Genomic DNA, 20,992 nt, shown 5'->3' on the forward strand with positions numbered 1-20,992 from the left:
GGGCAAAAAGAGAAACGTTCAGCAAATATTATTCCTGGAACCGGTGTCCCTGATTTGTATCAGGAAAATAAAATGAACATAAAGGGCTCCGAAAGTTCAGTCAGCAACAAAAACAGCTGAAGTGCTACGGTCAGCACAAGTGTTGTTATTACTCTCCTCAACCTGCAACATCCAAGGGAAGGAGGCCTGGAGTCCAGGAACATTAATGTGGTTAGAAAGCCACATCTATGGCTTATACCCATAGACATGACTATACGATGATTCTAGGAAGCCACAATAAACATATAGGGTGTTTTAAGAAATAAAGTTATTTCACTGTATATCAAAGGGGTACTCCAGCAAAAAAAGAAAAACAATTCAAATCAACAGGTGTCAGAAAGTTATATAGATTTGTAAATTACTTCCATTTAAAAATCTCAAGTCGTCTAGTTCTTATCAGATGCTGTATGTCCTGCAGGAAGGGGTGTATTCTTTCCAGTCTGACACCGTGCTCTCTGCTGCCACCACTGTCTATGTGAGGAACTGTAACCAGTTGATTTGAAAGAAAATAAAATTCAACAGAGTACTCCTTCAAAAGTTATTCAAGATATATGAAAACCATGAAGAATTGATAAAGATAGCTTATTGGAAATTTTTTTTTCATTCATTCATTCATATAGTAAATAGTTTTTTTTGTTGAATTTATAAATACAGAGATATAGTTCATAGGCCCCAATGCAAAATATATAGACCTGTTATGTGTCCTTTATAATAATTGGTGAATTTATATGTATCAGAGGGGCCTTAGATCAGGGGTGGGGAACCTTCGATGCTCCAGCTGTTGCAAAACATCAAATCCCATCATGCCTGGACAGCCAAAGCTTTAGCTTAAAGTGTACCTGTCGTTATAACTTTCAAAATCTAAATCAACAGTAGATGTGATATAAAGCAAGTTTGCAATTTACATTCATTATTATTAATTTTTTTTAGTTATCATGGAGAACACGGCACTTCCTGTTTTCTGTCTGTTTTTTTTCTCAACAAGTCAGAAAACAGGAAGTCCTGTGTATCCCAGGCCATCTGAGCGCTCACAGAGAGAAGGCAGTCATGTGATTGATGGACACATTGAGCCGTGACTCTCTGTACTGACCGGAATTCCTGTGGTTAGTCTGTTTTTTTCAACCAGCACAAGTCAGAAAATCTGAAGCCAAAGCCAGGAATGGATTTGAAAACAGGATAAATCTCGGTCTTTCCTTTATGATCTGTTCTCTATCTATAGTCTGTTCCTGACTTTGGCTTCAAAAATCTGTCAGGGCATGAAGCTTGTGAAGCCGCAGCCTCAGAGCTGCAGAAATTCTCATTTGCCAAGCTGTGATTCTTCATGTAGTGACAGACTACCGGCAGCATTATCAGCTATCTCTGGTCAGCCATTGAATGTCAAGGAATGGTGAGAACCTGTACGCTGAGAGATGCACCTAAAACACAGCAGATAGCAGTGGGATTAGCTGCAGAATGTTTCTATGGATTGTCATATTAGTCTTTCTTATAGGGTGGGAATTTTTAAGTGGAGTTTTCTGGCGTAATAAAGAAAAAAGTTGCAGATATTTGTAAAAATAAATAAATAAAATAATTGTGTGTTAAACACTTTTGTAACTTTTCTGTCAGAGGGGCGTGGCTTTGATATAAAAGGGGCGTGCTTTTAGTGTGGAGAGTTTTTTGCGGCTTTAATTATGTACAACTCCATTCCACTCAACAGGTGGCGACCAAATTACACAATAAAGCGGGGCAGGTAATAACTACAATGTAAATATAGACGGCAATGCTATGATAGAGACCAGCGGAGGACAAAGGGACCACTGATGCGGGAGCAGGGTGACATTTAAAGGGAACCTGCCAGCTCTCTTGGCCTCTCTGTTTTAGTGAATACTTGTATGTCCTATAAATTCATAATTCTGGAACATCTTTTCCTAAAGGGCTTATCATTGCTTATAGAAACATCCCCACTTTTTTTTTAAAGAAACAGCACCTTTCTTGTCCTCAGTCTGGATGTGGTTTTGCAGGTTAGGTCCATCAAAGTGAACTGAATAATAACACATACAACCTGCAAACAACCTGAGGACAAGGGGGTTTCTGTTTCTGTAAAAAAAAGAGTGGGCATGTTTCCATAAGCCTGGATAATCCTTTTAAGAAAGTTACTGTGCTTTTTAAAATTCTTTATGCAGTCCCTGTGCTATATCTAAAATGTTAGGAAATTATAAATTGACAACTAGGTGTGGCTATTCCCCTTTATCATAGGGGTGTGTCTCTACACAGTCTGATACTGCCAGTATTGATTGGATAGTGTCATTGTTAAGGGACACGCCCCCCAACTGGTTACACCCATTTGTTAATTTATTTTATTTTTAAGAGGCACAACACAAGAAAAGATGCCCAAATGTATTTTTTTATGGTAAATAATAATATTTACCATATAAAAATGAACAGCGCTCCATAGTGTAGAAATCAGGCAGAAGGGCATCAGGAAGAAGAGAAAATGGAGATTCTCACCTGATACAAGGCACAACCCTCGACCACAGCAGGCATATGAACCGCAGCCACTCCCAGGCAACCACAACGGGATAATAACAGCAACAGAATCCTCCACTCCACAACTGGGTCCAACAGGCGCAGGTCCAGGTAAAAAAAGCAGGGCAAAATAAAGTACTAAAAATTTATTTAAAAAAAAAACAAAAAAAAACACAAGGCGTTTCAGGATCGCACCGATCCCTTTCTCAAGTGTCTGGTCAGACACTTGAGAAAGAGATCGGTGCGATCCTGAAATGCGTTGTGGTTTTTTAAAATAAATTTTTTATATTTACCATAAACATTGAGGTCAGGATTTCTGATGGCTAACGATAAGTGAACCTCTAGCACACCCGGGTTCTTCTGAACCCAAACGCTCTGTATTTGATTGGCTGAAGAAGTTGGAAGGCTGCCTGAAAACATGAATACAGCCTATGGCCCCCCTAGGGCTGAATCCAACTTATTCAGCCACAGGTAATCAAATGCAGAGCTATTGATTTCGGACAAACCTGAGCATACTAGAAATTGACTCATCTCTATAGACGGGCTCTCTTTGTCCAATGGGTTATTTTAGCACATAAGCATCAGCCAGAACAGCTGGACAACCCCTTTAAGTCCTTGGTTATAAAAGCTTTTTATTGTAATGCAAGCATTCTGCTTAGTGGCCAATATATAAGATATTTACAGGTTATAATAGCACAGGTAGCGTCTCTGAATGATAATATACTATATATATGGCTGTGACTAGTATATAGAAGTAGCAAGCCCCAGTAATGCTGCTGTGCTAATCCGTTGCATGGCTTTGCTTCAGGTATTTGCTTAATCACTTGCGACTGAAAGTATTTATTAAATGTGACTGCCGGGATTGAGTCAATGTTTTCTCACCACAGTACTCCCATCTGGTGAAGACGGCGTGTTTTGACAGTCCCGCTGAGATGGCTCTGAAAAAAAACAAAACCCAGGTGCAGGGAGACAAATGAGGTTGTTCTCCGTTCCATCTGTGTACGATGAGTAGGCCATCCACAGTAAGTGGTACCTTTACATTAACAGTGGCCTAGGGAACCTAGGAAGTGTGCATGAAGCTCCGGTGTCATACTCAGAAAACACGTTGGGACGACGCTGGAATATAACAAGTCATCGCTGTCATAAAAACGGCATTTGCTAATCTGCATATAATAGCGTTGTCTTGTTATGACAGCCCATTTTCTTACTGAAAAGGCCTGGAGATCAGTCATCACTTCAGAGGGAAATGAAGTATTACATACTGATCTTTCATAGGAATGGAAGAGATAGCTACATTTCAGGTACTTCAGGTTGTCTGCTTAATGTGAAGGTCTATGTAAGCAATGAAGGCCCATGAAGGAGATCTCTGCGCACCTGCAAAATTGTATGTGGTATATGGATAAGTCTGTGTGGTGGGCACAGTGGTATCAGCTATCCTAGGTGGAAGTGATGACCCTGCTATTTTGTCTAACTTCTTGTATAGGCTTTGTTATATCTACAGGGTGGGACCTTTGGGTAGGTAGCAAGTTCCCAGTTGTAGGGATTGTCTGCTGAGAGAATTCAGGGGTCAAGTGCATCTCTATGTTTTGGGGATCATACTAAGATTATGATTGGGTGGTTGGGGCGTAACCTTTTTTTTATCAAAGATTTTTTTTTTTTTAAACCGTCACATTTTGTTACATTAACCCGAGATAGTTTAGTGCTTTCATAACTGAGTATATGAGAGTCCTCTCCATTATACACATCTATTGCTCATTCTCTACATTTCAGCAGAGTGGGTCCAGGACTGAGTTGTTTGCCAGCAGTACTCACACCTGGACTTTGTTTCCCTTACTTGTCTGACCAGTCACAGAATAGCAAAACACAGCAATCACTGAGCTCAGGGAGATCAGTAAAAAAAATCCAATGAAGTACTCACTTCATACATTGCCCCCTATAAATTTGAATATGCAAAAAAGGGGTCAGTTGTGAGTCTCAAAACACAATTACAGAATAGTTACTACTCTACTCTGCAATGCAATGGCACAGTACTAGAGAAAGTGCACCGGACTTAACAGGCTGGTAATGTGCTGGACTGATGCTTTACAAAATACACTACTATAACTGACCTGTGTGAGGAGAAGGTGTTACTAAACGAATCTGCAGCAAGATGACAACAAGGAAGGGGTTACATCACAAAAGCTGCCATGGTCTAAGCAGTAAATTTCTGCTCATAGTGGGAGAGGTGATTAAATTCAGGAGGCAACACTGTGTACATAGTATGTTATGGATAGTCAGTCATTATAGGAAAATTTTAATTTTACTAGAGTGAAGTGAATCTCAAGTATGCTCATATTTTCTTCTCTCTAAATTTTACCTTTCAGACACAATGTGGATACTCTGAAGGAGGAACTAGCGAAGCACTGTCCCTTTCCTGCATTCTTTCTTGGTCTCTGTGGTGTTAAAGACAAATTTCTCATAACAACAAGCAGAGGACAACAGATTGTAGAGTAGTGGGACATCTAGTGGTCAAGATATGAGTTGGACAAAACCACTTAGCTGTACAGCCAATTTTACATCTGAAAAATGTGCTTCTATACTTCTAGAAATTGGAGAGAGAGAGAGAGAGAGAGAAAGCGAGAGACGGCAGTGTGCTAGTTATTGGTAATAAAGAAACCAACTAGTTAACAGAAGTACAAAGGGTATCACATATCACATCACATTTACTGAACCTTAAAATAAGAACATTAAGTAACATAATAATATAATATAACAGTAGCTCAGTACTGCGTATACTTTATATGTGGAAGTTACTATGCAGATGTAGCACAACTGCTAACTCCCATAGACGTGCTGCTTTGGATGATCACAATGCATCGTCAAATCCATTTAGTAAGTGACAATGCCTGTCAGTGTCAGGGACACATTTACATTGTGTAGTCAGGTAACAAGATGACAAGTGCTACATTTGTACCTTGACAGAATTTGAGAACTTTCACATTGTGTTACCATTTGCTGTGTGACTGAGCACAAATAATTGTTCTGTGTTATCAACCCTCACAGACGAGAAGAAGCCACGTGAGCCGGCATCACCGGGATAACGCCAGAGAAAGAAGCATTCTATGCGATAAACCCATCATTTCCATGAATTTAGGTAAGGTGGTGACTATTTTATATATACCTGTATTATAAAGTGTATATGATCTGTGCATCATTCCATATGAGGATAACACATGGATTCTATGAAGGGTATATTGTGAATAAAAAAAAATCTGCATTCAAAAATCAGTGGCATATGCGAATATATAAATTTTATTAGCATCAGAAGCTGCTAGATGGCCTATTTAAAGGGGAATCCTCCTCCTACTGATTCAGGTTCATATCCAGTCCTGGCTCTTGCCAGTCCTGGTTTCAACTCCTGATTGACCACGAATCTGGTCTCAACCTCATGTCTGCTCCTTATTCTACCCTTTCTCCATTCCTGTCTCCATTCCTGTTTCATGCCCTGGACTGTTATCATGTCTTTTCTAAGGGGATGACCCTGAGGAATCCTCCTACAGCACAGTCCATGCTGCCTTGCAGGGTTTAAATCATAGTAAATAACGCTGAAAGAAGACAAGAGTCCAGTGGCGTAGCTATAGGGGGTCGCAGCGGTCGCCATTGCGACCGGGCCCCTACGCTAGGGGGGCCCGCATGGCCCCCCTTGCCACTTGTCTCTGAGCATCCCGAGAAGCTGTGGCCGCGCAGCTTCTCGGGATGCACAGATCGCTTTGATGTTCCGCCCGCACAGTCACTGTGCGGGCGGAACATTAAAGCGATCAGAATACAGGAGCAGGACCTGTCAGCGTCCTCCTCCTGTATTCCCTCCCATAGGCCGCCGGCACGTCATGCCAGCAGCCTATGGGAGGCCGGGACGTGACCTCTCCGGAAGTCCCGTCCCCGCGGCTCGCAAGATGGAGCCCGAAGAGGAGGAAGAGCTGCTGCCTGCAGCCACACAGTGCAAGTTAGGTGAGTATGATGTTTGTTTTTTTAGGGGTACCTCTGGGGGCATTATTAGTATATGGGGGCACCTCTGGGGGCATTATTAGTATATGGGGGCACCTCTGGGGGCATTATTAGTTCATGGGGGCACCTCTGGGGGCATTATTAGTATATGGGGGCACCTCTGGGGGCATTATTAGTATATGGGGGCACCTCTGGGGGCATTATTAGTTCATGGGGGCACCTCTGGGGGCATTATTAGTATATGGGGGCACCTCTGGGGGCATTATTAGTATATGGGGGCATTATTAGTTCATAGGTGGCACCTCTGGGGGCATTATTAGTTCATAGGGGGCACCTCTGGGGGCATTATTAGTTCATGGGGGCACCTCTGGGGGCATTATTAGTTCATGGGGGGCACCTCTGGGGGCATTATTAGTATATGGGGGCACCTCTGGGGGCATTATTAGTTCATGGGGGCACCTCTGGGGGCATTATTAGTTCATGGGGGGCACCTCTGGGGGCATTATTAGTATATGGGGGCACCTCTGGGGGCATTATTAGTATATGGGGGCACCTCTGGGGGCTTTATTAGTATATGGGGGCACCTTTGGGGGCATTATTAGTTCATGAGGGCCACCTCTGGGGGCATTATTAGTATATGGGGGCACCTCTGGGGGCATTATTAGTATATGGGGGCACCTCTGGGGGCATTATTAGTATATGGGGGCACCTCTGGGGGCATTATTATTATATGGGGGCACCTCTGGGGGCATTATTAGTATATGGGGGCACCTCTGGGGGCATTATTAGCTCATGGGGGCACCACTGGGGGCATTATTAGTTCATGGGGGCCCCTCTAGGGGCATTATTAGTTCATGGGGGCACCTCTGGGGGCATTATTAGCTCATGGGGGTACCTCTGGGGGCATTATTAGCTCATGGGGGTACCTCTAGGGGCATTATTAGTTCATGGGGGCCACCTCTGGGGGCATTATTAGCTCATGGGGGCATCTCTGGGGGCATTATTAGCTCATGGGGGCACCTCTGGGGGCATTATTAGCTCATGGGGGCACAGCAGGGGATCCTACATACAGGGGGCACATCAGGGGATCCTACATACAGGGGGCATCCCACACAGCGCAGTTACTATGGGAGCCTACAGGGGGGAGAAAGGAAAGGAAGCTGCTAGAAATGTGCGGAGCATAAATTGTTTGTCTCGCAGGTTCTGAAAAGATGAAACATATCTGGAAGGAATCATCATGGAGGTCTGGGCCGGATGGAGAGGAAAAGGGAAAGTGACGCCTCAGATCAAAGAAGACGTCACCTGTGAGTCCCTGTATGACACTTTTCTTATTTTGTAGAACATCATTTAGTAGGGGCGCCCCGAGGTGACAGCTACTACATTATCTGTACTCAGAGATATCACTGTGTTATCTGTGCTGTTACATAGGACTGCAGGTGACATCTACATTATCTGTATTCAGAGATATCACTGTGTGATCTGTGCTGTTACATAGGACTGCAGATGACTACTACATTATTTGTACTCAGAGGGATATCACTGTGTTATTTGTGGTGTTACATAGGACTGCAGGTGACATCTACTACATGATCTGTACTCAGAGATATATCACTGTTATCTGTACTGTTACATAGGACTGCAGGTGACATCAACTACATAATCTGTACTCAGAGGGATATCACTGTGTTATCTGTGCTGTTACATAGGACTGCAGGTGACATCTACTACATTATCTGTACTCAGAGATACCACTGTGTTATGTGGTGTTACATAGGACTGCAGGTGACATCTACATTATCTGTACTCAGAGGGATATCACTGTTATCTGTGGTGTTACATAGGACTGCAGGTGATATCAGGTGACTTCTCCAGGTTGCAGAAGTTCAAACTTCATCGTGCCCTGCTGACAGTTTATTATGGGAGTTGTAGTTTTGCAGCATGCGGCTCTTCAGGTTGCAGCACTACAACCCCCATCGTTTCCAACTGGCAGTTCATGATGAGAGTTGTAGTTTTTCAGCTGGAGAGTCAAAGATTGGAATACAATGATTAGACAATGACACAGTACAGTCCATTAATTATAGGGGGCAGTAGTGCAGTACATGAGGTGGAGGCAGTGACAGTGCATTAGAACATGGTGGCACATTAGAGTAATTGGATATAACGTTAGATATGACTTTGCCTGATCGGGTGAGATGGGGGGCCCAAGCTAACATTTTGCACCAGGGCCCATAAGCCTTTAGCTACGCCCCTGCAAGAGTCCTTCAGGTTCAATCTAGGGAAACCATACTGCGTTAATCCAGGGGAAGGCAAAAACCCCTAATGTGAAGGAACCTATAGATCCCATAATGGTCAGACACGGGAAAGTTTCATCCTGGCTATACTAGAAGCCATGGACCTTGGTAGGGATCAGCTCAATGCTTGGAAGCCCCAGAGACTGTATAAGGAACTGGTTGAGTATGCACATTGCCACTCTAACCATTCAGGGGACAATTGTCCTCCTTTCTCAGGATCAGCGTGGGCTCCAGTGGATGGACCCTCAACGATCAGTTAGCTACCCCTATCCTGTAGAAGATAAACCCCTTAAAGTGGTACTCCACTTCAACTCAAATCAACTTGTGCCAGGAAATTATACAGATTTGTAAATAACGCCTGTTTACAACTCTAAAGTCTTCCAGTACTTACCAGCTGCTGTATGTCCTGCAGAAAGTGGTGTATTTTTTCCAGTCTGACACAGCGCTCTCTGCTACCACCCAGGGCCGTATTTACCACTAGGCCCTCGTGGTCCGGTGCCTAGGGCAGCACCTTTCAGGGGGGCAGCACCAGGGCGCAGTGGGGAAAAAAACTCCTTTTTTTTGTTTTTATTTTTTTAGTCTCTCACTTCTCAGTCAGACTTGCCAGTAAATCTGGTGACTTTTTGAGGAAGGAGGTATGATCAGGTCTGGTGTGGCAGTATTGTTCAGGTCTGGTATGGCTGTGACACCTGGAGCTATTACGGACCAATCTACCAATCCTGTGGTGAGAATTAATTCAATGTGGAAATGTATGTTTTAAACAGTTCAAAACCATAAAAATGTGATTCAGACAATGTTTCTACATGTAAAGAACTGCATGTGGCTGAAACCACTCTCCCCCACGATGGGGCGTCTTCAGGTTTAGGGCCTACGGCAGCAGCAGCTCTTAATACGGCCCTGCTACCACCTCTATCCATGTCAGGAAATGTCCAGAGCAGTAGCAAATCTGGTCAGCTTCTGACACAGACAGAGGTGGCAGCAGAGAGCACTGTGTCAGACGGGAAAGAATACATCACTTCAGGACCAGATTGCCCATCTGGCTAATCAGGCAAATGCCAGATTGGCCAGTGTGCTAAGTGGGCCAGTCCATGAACATCTTGATGGCCGTTTTTTTCGCGGGACAGCACTCTCCCTGCACTTCACAACATAGTAAGACATTGGATAAAGAAAGCTGTATAGTTCAGACAGAACTGTGCAGGAGAGGAGCCAGCTGTAGCCAGCCCCATACTCTTCATCTACAAGTTCCCAACAGGCCCCATCTCCCTACGGCTGCTGAAGGTCTGACCTTGGAGGAAAAAGAGACTCCTTATAAATACTGGTCAAGGCAGGGGTGACAACCAGCAGAGCGATTTAGTTCACAACCCAAAGACTTAATGCAAAGGTGGGGGAGGGGGCTTAACGAAGGGGTGAGGCCTAGCAGGAATACAGGCAGAGCTTAGTGATGGACAGGAATCATAGGTGCAGGGGTCCTGCCTTCTCTTGCTTGCCAATTACAAGGTTCATCAGTCAACAACAACAAAGCAGGTAAGAATAGCATTGTGTGTGCTGTGTTCTGCTGAAAGATATGTGTAGTGAGAGTGCTAGATGTATTGTCAATAGTACATGTCCATTGTATTTTAACCCCTTAAGGTCAAAGCCAATTTTCGTTTTTGCACTTTTGCTTTTTCCACTTTATGTTTAAAAGGCCATAGCGCTTGCATTTTTTCACCTAGAGACGTATATGAGCGCTTATTTTTTGCTAAACCAATTGTACTTTGCAATGACAGGCATTATTTTTCCATAAAATATGCTGCGAAACCGGAAAAAAAATCATTGGCGCTGTCAAATTGAAAAAAAAATTTGTTTTAATTTCGGGGAGTTTTGCATTTACGCCGTTCGCCCTATGGTAAAACTGACTGGTTATGCATGTTCCTTAAGTCGTTACGATTACAACGATATGTAACATGTATAACTTTTATATTATCTGATGGCTTGTAAAAAATTCAAACCATTGTTAACAGATATATGTTCCTTAAAATCGCTCTATTCCCAGGCTTATAGCGCTTTTATCCTTTGGTCTATGGGGCTGTGTGAGGTGTCATTTTTTGCGCCATGATGTGTTCTTTCTATCGGTACCTTGATTGCGCATATACGACTTTTTGATCACTTTTTATTACATTTTTTCTGGATTTAATGCGACCAAAAATGCGCAATTTTGCACCTTGGAATTTTTTTGCGCTTACGCCGTTTACCGCGCGAGATCAGGAATGTGATTAATTAATAGTTCGGGCAATTACGCACGCGGTGATACCAAACATGTTTGTTTATTTGTTTATTTATTTATATTTATAAAATGGGAAAAGGGGGGTGATTTGGACTTTTAATAGGGGAGGGGATTTTTTATTAATAAAAAAACATTTTTACTTTTTTTTTTTTACTTTAACTAGAAGTCCCCCTGGGGGACTTGTATATAAACAGCAATGATCTCTCATAGAGATCAATGCTGTGTATATACACAGCAAAGATCGATGAGATCGTTCATAGATTGCTATGGCCTGCTGCAGGCCACAGCAATCTATTGCCGAGCCGGGATCAGCGTCATTCCGACGCTGCGGCCCGGCACGGGCAGAAGAACGGATCTCCCCCCTCCGATCACTCCCACTAGACACCAGGGATGTGAGGTCTGAAGCCTCTAAGTGCAGCAGTCAGGTTTGACAGCTGCACTTAAAGGCTTAATAGAGGCACTGCCCAGCTGCACATGTCAGCCGGGATCAGCGCCGTTAAGAGCGGGGTCAATATTTAACCCCTTAGCGACCCATGATGTATCTGATACGTCATGGTGCCGCTCTGAACACCCCCCCCCGCGCGGCACCATGACGTATCAGATACATCATGGGTCGCTAAGGGGTTAAATATTGAAATATTTCCAGAATACCAGCCCTTTCTTTCGGGTGCCTTTCTTAATCTGGCCTCTCCCCATTGACCTGTCTGGCACGGGTGACCCCACCAGGAGTATTACTCCCGGCAGCTTAGCTCATTGGATAACAAAGGCACACAAGCTCCCTCACCACGTCAAGGTGAAGGCACCATGAGGGAGCCCCTCCACCCTAACCCAATTACCCAACCCGTAATTTACCTTTCCTTTGCTAAACCTACCCAAAACTCCTTAAAACTTTGAGCCCAGGTCGTTCCTGGCACCCTTCCCAGCCCAGACCTGCCCCAGCCCCCTGACACGGACCCTCCTGTCACCCTTCCCAGCCCAGGCCCGCCCCAGCCCCCAAAGCGGACTTTTCCATCACCTTTCCCTGCCCAGGCCCGCCCCAGCCACCTAATGCAAACCCTCCTGTTGCCCTTCCCAGCCCAGGCCCTCCCCTGCCACCTAACGCGGACGCTCCCGTTGCCCTTCCCAGCCCAGGCCCGCCTCAGTTCCCTAACACGGATCCTCACGGCGCCCTTCCCAGCCCATGCCCGCCCCAGCCTTTTAGTGCGGACCTTCCCATCACCCTTCACCAGCCCAGGTCTGCCCCAGTTCCCTAACATGGACCCTCCCATCACCCTACCCAGCCCAGGCCCGTCCTAGCTCCCTTACACGGATCCTCCCTTCCTAACAAGGCCCGCTCCAACCTCCTAACGTGAATCCCCCCATCGCCCTTCCCAGCCCAGGCCTGCCCCAACCTCCTAATGTGGACCCTCCCATCACCCTTCCCAGCCCAGGCTCGTCCCAGCCTTTTAATGCAGACCTTCCCATCACCCTTCCCAGCCCAGGCCCTCCCCAAACTCCTAACGTGGACCCTCCCATCACCCTTCCCAGCCCAGGCCCACCCCAGCCTTTTAATGCGGACCTTCCCATCACCCTTCCCAGCCCAGGTCCGCCCCAGCCCCCTAATGTGGATCCTCCCATCGCCCTTCCCAGGCCTGTCCCAACCTCCTAACATGGACCCTCCCATCACCCTTCCCAGCCCAGGGCCGCCCCAGCGTTTTAATGCGGACCTTCCCATTGCCCTTCCGAGCCCAGGTCTCCCCCAACCTCCTAACACAGACCCTCCCATCGGCCTTTCCAGCCTAGGCCCGCCCCAATCTCCCAATGCGGACCCTTTTGTTGCCCTTTCCAGCCCAAGCCTGCCCCAGCCCCCTTACATGAACCCTCCCAAAGTCCTTCCCAGCCCAGGCCAGTCCCAACCTCCTAACATGGACCCTTCTGTCGTCCTTCCCAGCCCAGGCCCGCCCCAGCCCCCTAAGGTGAACCTCCTGTCACCCTTCCCAGCCCAGGTCCACCCCAGCCCCCTAACATGGATCCTTCTTATCGCCCTTTCCAGCTCAGGCCCTCCCCAACCTCCTAACGCGGACCCTCCCATCACCCTTCCCATCCCACGAACCTCCTGTCACCCTTTCCAGCCCAGGCCCGCCCCAATCCCCTTATGCGGACCATCCCGTCACCCTTCCCAGCCCAGGCCCGTCCCAGTCCCCTAAAGCGGACCCCCCTATTGCCCTTCCTAGCCCAGGTCCGCTCCATCCTCCTAAAGCGGACCCTCCCATTGCCCTTCCTGACCCCTAACGTGAACCCTCCTGTCGCCTTTCCTAGCCCAGACCTGTCCCAACCTCCTAACATGGACCCTACCGACACCCTTCCCAACAACCTAACCTGGACCCGCCTGACACCCTTTCCAGCACAGGCCTCCTAATGGTTATATACTGATGCCATTTCCTTACACATTATGGGCTCGTATAGAGATAATGGGGGAGATTTATAGCAGCCTTACAGTAGGAATGTCTTTTGCTGCCCATAACTGTCCTGTGTGCAGTGTGCACTAGTAACACTTACCAGTAGATGTTCTGGGATGTACCGGGAAGCTGTGACGTCCATCAGGCGTCCGTGAAAGGAAAAATGGGCAGACAATTGCCGCTCAGCAACCACAAGATGCCACAAGACTTGTTTACATCTGCAATGATGGTGGCAGTTGGTCACCAGCTTCATCAGACCAGTTCAAATCATAACATTCCATGATTGGACAATTGTTTTTTTTAATTTTTTTTACTGAAACAGCTTTATTAACAACTAGTTGTTTTTAACATATATACACTGTACTGTGCAGCAGCTCCAGTGGAGAAGCAGCACACAATAAATTATTTGAAAAGGCTTACAGAGCATGACAGTATAACACATACATCATACCACAGGTTATATAGCCAGGATTGTATTGTTTTTCTCAGGAAACTTCAGCTTTGACAATGAGGGGTGTTGCGTGTGTATGTGTGTGTAGAGGGAGGTTTGTCACCATGAGGGTTTTTTTTAGAATTTGTTTTAACACCTTCTATTACTAAGCTGCTGCTGTTTGGTTTCTACCTGATTGGTTATGTAAAAGAGGAGGGCTCTACTTGCTGTATTTATTTTGTTTTTTTAAGTCAAGTTATGTTGGCTGGTTATGTTTTCCATAAACAGCCAAGCCAAAAAAAAAAAAGACAGATCTCTGAGTCTCTGATCGGTTGGGTGCTCACACATCAGCTGTTCAGCTCCATTCGCACTACAAAGTGAATGGGGATGGCGGTAATTTGCTCCTGTTCCTTGTGTAGAGGTAGTGACTACAGATGAGCATGCTCGAGTGCAATTGCTCGACATTTGAACACCGGTGGCTGACAAATCTGGGTGCAGCCCTAGGGAGTTCTGAAAACTAGACTGCTAGGCTGCATCCAACTTCTTCAGCCATCGGTATTCAAATGGCAAGCGATTGCTCTCGAGCATGCTCAAGTCGCGCTCATCTCTATTAATGTCTTTTCGTAGAGATTTATTTTTTAGTCTAAAAGCTTATTGTTTAAAATAAAAAAAATCATTGTCGTCTGCTAAACGATCGCTTAAGCGAGTTATCTGTATGTGTAAAAGGACCCTTAAGGCCGTATTACACGGCCTGATTTGCTGAATAAGCAAGCGCCAATCTGATAGGCTGCAGGGCCTATTACACGGCTCGACTATTGTGAACGATGTCCGTACAGTCCTTTCTTTATATAGTAAATAATAAACATATATACTTACCTACCCACGCTCTCGCCTCCTCCCAGATGACCGGAACCGCCACTGAAGCTGACTGGCGGCTCAGCCAATCACTGACCAGGACGGGACAGCACCGCAGCCAGTGATTGGTTGAGCGGTAGAAACAGAAGATGGTCAGCACTCAGAAAGTCCCTTTAGAATAAGGTGCAGTGTTCTTATTTTGGCTGTATGCCACTCTAGGAGCACGTGAGAATGGTCCCTGGACCCAAGGGCATCCAATAGAAGATAAACATAAAGATTCTTATTGCTGTGGGGAATGGACTGTGATAGTCCCCCACTTCATTTTGAGTGACGGCCTCTGCATCAGTGAGTCGTTTCAGGACCCGATTAAATAGATCCATAACTAAGGGCAAGAACGTGTCAGCCTTTTAAACATTATACAATAAAGATTGAATTTTAAGTGAGCTGAAGAGAATCTTTATGTTTATCTTCGATTGGTTGAGCAGCCTGTCACTTCAAAGATGGGAGTAGAAGCTTCAGCGGTGGCTCTGGTCAGCTAGGAAGAGGCAAGAGGACACTGGGGAGCGTGGGCAGGTAAGTATATATGTTTATTATTTACTATATACTTTCATCTGCTGCCGACTGTACACCACCTATTATACAGAGCGATGCACAGTCGGTAGCCGATGATTTTTCAACATGTTGAAAGACAATGATCAGCTGATGGTCGGCTCCTCGGCTGATAGCTGTCTTTTTTACATGGGGCGATATTTGCCCAAATTGGCCTAATTGGGCAGATAACGGTCCCCTGTAAAAGGGCCTGAACCTAGCCTATATCTGATTACACAAAAAAATTTCCTCTATACAGTTATATGACCACTAGGTGGCACGATGACAATTGCCAGGTATTAGCTTTCCTAAACATATTTAGAACATGCCTACAGAATATTTTGCATATTCAGTATATATTTATATTGCTGGACAAGTAAAGTATGAAAGTTTTATACCTTGTTACCAAAAAATTATAATTGTTTTTTGTCAGAATTTAGCCAATGGTTCCCAATTTTTAAAGGGAACCTAAATAGGGAACAAATAGGTACAGTAGCTGGAACATTTACATTACTTCTTATAGGAAAAAATACCAACTAAGGGTACGTTCACACTTACCGGATCCGCAGCTGATTTCATTTAACTAACTGAACACAGCATCTAATCTGCACCATCAAATCTGCTGCAGATCTGCTGCGGATACTGTACGTGTGAACACACCCTCAACCAGACTTCCAGAACACATATATATTTTTATTTTCAGAACTTCCAGAACATTACATTTGCCTTATGCCAGTCCCTTGGCACAATGCCAGTTATCAAAGAATAGCTGAATATTCTGTACAAGGGTAAAGAAATGACAGAACTAAGTTCCCTAAGAACTCTGGGGTGTAATCCATTAGGTCGTGAAACTTTGATTACATTTTATTTATTAATTTACTTTGGACCATATCTATAGTAAGCCATTTCAGTACATTAAATGTTATAAGCACAAGCCCTGCCTACCAAAGCACTGACCCCACCCACCTCAGCACTGACCCCGCCCACCACGCCTCCATCCTCTTCTTTTGTATACACAGAGCTGAAGGACTTATTCAGCAACCCAGCTGTCTCTTGATCTCCAGTAACTAATTCCCCATCACCATTATTTTTTTATTTTATTTTTTATTTTATTTTTTTTTAAATTATTATATTTGAAGAATTATTGTATTTGGCTTTAGTCCGGCACTGAAAGTAAAGCCTTAGGCTATAGGTTCTGAAGATTGAAGGTGTATTCTGCTCTCCCCCCACTAGATGTCTCACTATATTCTCTATTACTGTATGACACAGCAGAAGGAACGTGTTGAGAGGGTTAATTGTGTATGTTACCATAGTCATGTATTTTCTCCTGTTTTGCCACCAGCTGAGAGTTGGCTCTCCAAAAAAAACCTATCAGAGGTCAGTCTTAGTGTTTCCTCAGGTGTCTCCACCAATGGGTACACACCCTGCAATCTATATATGATGGTGGAGTAGGTTGTGAAGTGAGTTTTTAGTCAGAGTTAGTACTAGTCAGAGGAAGAACGTGTGTCCTGCTGAGAGATTTTCCAGGGCCTGGCCTGCTGGCCAGGCTCCTATATGGGCACTCCATTGAGTCAGAGGGTGCATACAGATCCTAACTTTATGTACCCCTCAACCTGGCCATATCAGGCTAGTGATCCTGCGGTGAGGCTATTGACCACAGGGACCAAGGACTTATCCACGCTGAGGGGCTCGTCTTTTCTGCAAAAGCTCTGATGAAGTCTTCAGGAGCTATAACAGACAGCAGTTTGAAAAGAGCAACTAAAGCCTAGTATCTCTGCTGCAACTCTGCTGAAGGATCTAAGGAGATCTCCGACAGCTGGCTCGCCCTTCAATCGGCCCTCAACCAGCAATAGGCGGATGGTCATAGCCATGGCTCTTTCAAGTATATTGTAAAACAAGAGTCCGTGGAGCCTCAGTTACGAGTCTCAAAACACGGGATAGCCAGATATCTCTAGCCTGTTGCCAACGGGGTGCCTCCATGATGGGGAGAGCACCACACCACCCTGATAAATAACCCCATAAGTCCCACTCGGTTGCGAGTATTGGAACATAGACAGGGAAACAACAGGGTGGCCCCTTTTGTCAATGTCTAACTCAAGGTGCGAGTATTGCGATCATGACAAGGGCTTGCAAAGGCAGGCTTCCTCCCACAGACAGCAGTTTCGGGGGTTTTGCCCCTCGTCAGTGTGGGGTAGGATTCTGGCTAGTTGGGGCAATGAAAAATCAACCAACAAAACACAGTAATCACTGAACTCAAGGAGAACAGCGAAAAAAATTCCAATGAAGTACTCAATCAAGAGTCTCCACTGATGCCCCCAAAAATTTAAATATGCAAAACAAGAGTCCGTGGAGCCTCAGTATATTGTAACCAACACAAAGTGGTCAGAGGCCTCTACAGCTAAGTACCCAATGTCTGAACAGGTACCCCCTTAAGTCAGCCCACTGTTCCTCTCAGTCAAGAAACCTAAAGTATCCAGTGTACCTGCTAGAGAAGTGATTTCAATGTCCATTCAAGTAACCAGAGACTTTATTCAAAACTACTAAAATCTTAGTCAGTATACCTACTATGCACAGTGATTTAACTCTTCCATGTACCTTTAGTATACCTGGTAAAAGCAGTGAGTTAAGTATTCCAAAGTATTACAAATATAAAGGGATCTTAGCCAGTCAGCTCTCAAGCTACCTATCTTGCACTTTCTTACAAAGGACTGTTATTACTGTTTTTATTGTGCACTGCACCTTTAAGAATCATTTCAGTAAAAGTTCCAACCTGTTTAGGTTATTGCTGGACTCTGTGGTCTCTCTGTACTACACCTGCACTTACACTGTTCTTCAACAAGCGTGTTGTGGGATCCAGGGATGGTATATACCACTCCGATCCCTGTGACAAGTGCTGCAGGGGTACCGCAACACCTTCCCTTGCAAACAACTACTAGCACCCCTTGGGTCACCACACACTGGAGCAAGACAGGGACTTGCTTGAAGTAGCCTCAACTTAAATTGGATTGAGTTCAGAGGCATCAAGGAGGCTGGAACTTCTCTTTTTCTTAGCCTGACCCTCACTGATCCTAGGAGGATCACTTTTGACTAGGGGCAGATTATATTAATAAATAAGCAAGAGCTAGAAAATATGTGGCTCTGGCAATGATTATAATTTTTAGGTTATTTTTATGGGGGTAGCCATCTTGCCTTAGCTGTTTTGAAAAACATTAAAGGGGTTATCCAGTGCTACAAAAACATGGACACTTTCCCCCTACTGTTGTCTCCAGTTTGGGTGGGGTTTTGAAACTCAGTCCCATTGAAGTAAATGGAGCTTAATTGCAAACCGCACCTGAACTGGAGACTTCAGCAGGGGGAAAAGTGGCCATGTTTTTGTAGCACTGGATAACCCCTTTAAGAGATATGCTATGGGCAGTGATTTAAAGGGGTATTCCAGGAAAAATTAGGGAACCACACTACCCCTGAACCCCCCGACACAATGGCCAGGCCTGACCCTGTTTATTTGAATGGGTTTTCTAGGCATGCTCTGTGACGTGTCATTCAGTAGAAAGGGGGAGTCTATAAGCATCAGCTATGAATAGATCTGGTGTCACCTTTCACTGTTATCCTTTTTGTGATAGTAAGGAGGGCATTCCTAACAAGTGATCTATACATAATAGGGAGGCTCTGTTTAGTTTTAGGCTTAGTGACCAGAATGAAAGAGAAGCTCAGCTTCAGAAACCTGCACAATCTCTACGTAGTAGACGTTCACTGTGTATATGCCGGGTTGCGGGAGCTCCACCAAACAGCTGATTGGCAGGGGGACTGAGTGGCCCAACCTGTGGCCCTACATGTCCTTCTCCATTTGCTTCAATGGAAATGCAATTTTGCATCTGTATTAGGGCCCTATTACACAGGATGATTATCGTGCGAAAAATCGGTAAATCGTACGAATTTAAACAATAATCGTTCTGTGTAATTGCAGGCAACGATCGAAAAATTGTTCGTATGTCGTTGATCGTTGATATAGATCTGAACCTAAAATTATCCTTAATCGTTCGCTAATCGTTCGCTGTAATTCTACGTTCGTTCGCTCAAGTTCCGCATTTGTTCACTGATCGTTCAGTGTAATTGCACATTGTTCATTGTTTTTCTGGGATCAGAAGGAATAAACGATCATAGTAACGATCGCAATAACGATCGTAGTAATGATCGTAACTAACGACCATCGTTCTGTGTAATATGGTGAATGATTTCAGGTTAACGATAAACAATCTCGTTTGCGATCGTTTATCGTTAATCATTAAAAATCTCTCAGTGTTATAGGACCCTTAAGGCCCCATTTCACGGACCGATTATCGGCCGATACTCGTCCCGTGGAATTGACGAGTTGAAGCAACAATCAGCCAACATCGTTCATGTCGGCTAATCGTTGCAGTCGTTTGTTATTCAACATGTTGAAAAACAAACGACTGATACAGCAACCATCTGCTGCCGTCGCTCCGTGGAATAAGAGCGTGGGCTGCATGGACGATCAGCGATCCCCCGGGCAGCCTGCCCGCGGCTCCCTGCGCCCCCCCCCCCCCAGACTCGCTATTAGTGCTCGTTTGCTCCTTATTCCCCGCGGCTGCAGCGAGCAGGGAACGAGGACCAAACAAGCACTAATAGCGCTCGTTTGCTCCGGTCAGTCGGCCCGTGGAATAGGGCCTTTATACTTGCTTCATCTGGATACTTATCAGCTTATTTTTTTCCCTTTTTGGAACTAGTAAGTAGATTTTTAATGGTCATCCCAGAATGAATGAATATTGTTACTTGATGGACCACTGTATTATTTTGTACTGAAGTGAATACGCCATGTTAACTTATTTTATCACTGTGGGTTCTTTTTATGATTTGTGGTCCAGACGTCCATGGAACTTTCCAGATTCACTGACTTTTACAGAGAAGATTCCAAATACAATGGACAACAGTTTGTGCTAATCTCTTACCAACCCTGTCCCCAAGATGGCTCACACCATAAAATAGTTCTATTTCCCTCTGTCACCCAGAGCAGATGGAAAAGAGGTACCTAGAGCAACTGCTTTGACTAGATGACTATGCAGCGGGTACAGTACTCTTTAATACCCAGGCCTATGTATCTATATACATTAATACACAGCACAATTCTTCCATAGGGTGTTTTGTTGTCACATAATCTATGTGGAATAGCTATGTGTCATAGACAGTGAATGGAGCGCTAATGCTTCACTCACATGGTACTCTCTTAGGACCCTTTAACACAGGCTGTTTTTTTGCCGCTGATCTTCCTGATCTACACTTGTTTTCTGACACTTTAAAAGATTCGATCATTTGTGTGCCTGGGCCACATAAACAATTAGGCCCCCTTCACACGTCTGGAAAAACCACCTGGATTTATCAGGAAATCCGGACTGATTTCCGGACCCATAGACTTACATTAGTTTTTCCTGAAGGGTGTCCGTTCCGGAAAATACAACTGGATTTTTCAGAACTGGTCCTATTTTTGTCCTGAATTCCGGCCCGGACGCCCCCATAGAAGTCTATGAGAGTCTTGAAATCCCGGATGCTTTCCTAATGCAGATCGTCTGGATTTCCACTCACC

General features: G+C 44.9%; 1 protein-coding gene across 2 annotated transcripts in view; it reads right to left on the reverse strand.

The window, feature by feature from the left end:
• The window catches only part of CRYGN (crystallin gamma N), a 41,852-nt gene extending 28,092 nt beyond the window's left edge, over positions 1 to 13,760 (reverse strand). The window contains exon 1 of one of the 2 annotated variants that reach the window (XM_069960492.1): positions 13,621 to 13,760. In XM_069960492.1, coding sequence (XP_069816593.1) covers positions 13,621 to 13,662 — 42 coding nt within the window. In that variant the 5' untranslated portion in view covers positions 13,663 to 13,760. Of the gene's footprint in view, positions 1 to 2,526; positions 2,613 to 13,620 lie in introns of those variants that run through there. The other variant, XM_069960493.1, reaches the window with a different exon arrangement.
• Positions 13,761 to 20,992: the final 7,232 nt, after the last annotated feature.

Source organism: Dendropsophus ebraccatus, chromosome 2, assembly GCF_027789765.1.
Source record: "Dendropsophus ebraccatus isolate aDenEbr1 chromosome 2, aDenEbr1.pat, whole genome shotgun sequence".
NCBI lineage: Eukaryota > Metazoa > Chordata > Amphibia > Anura > Hylidae > Dendropsophus > Dendropsophus ebraccatus.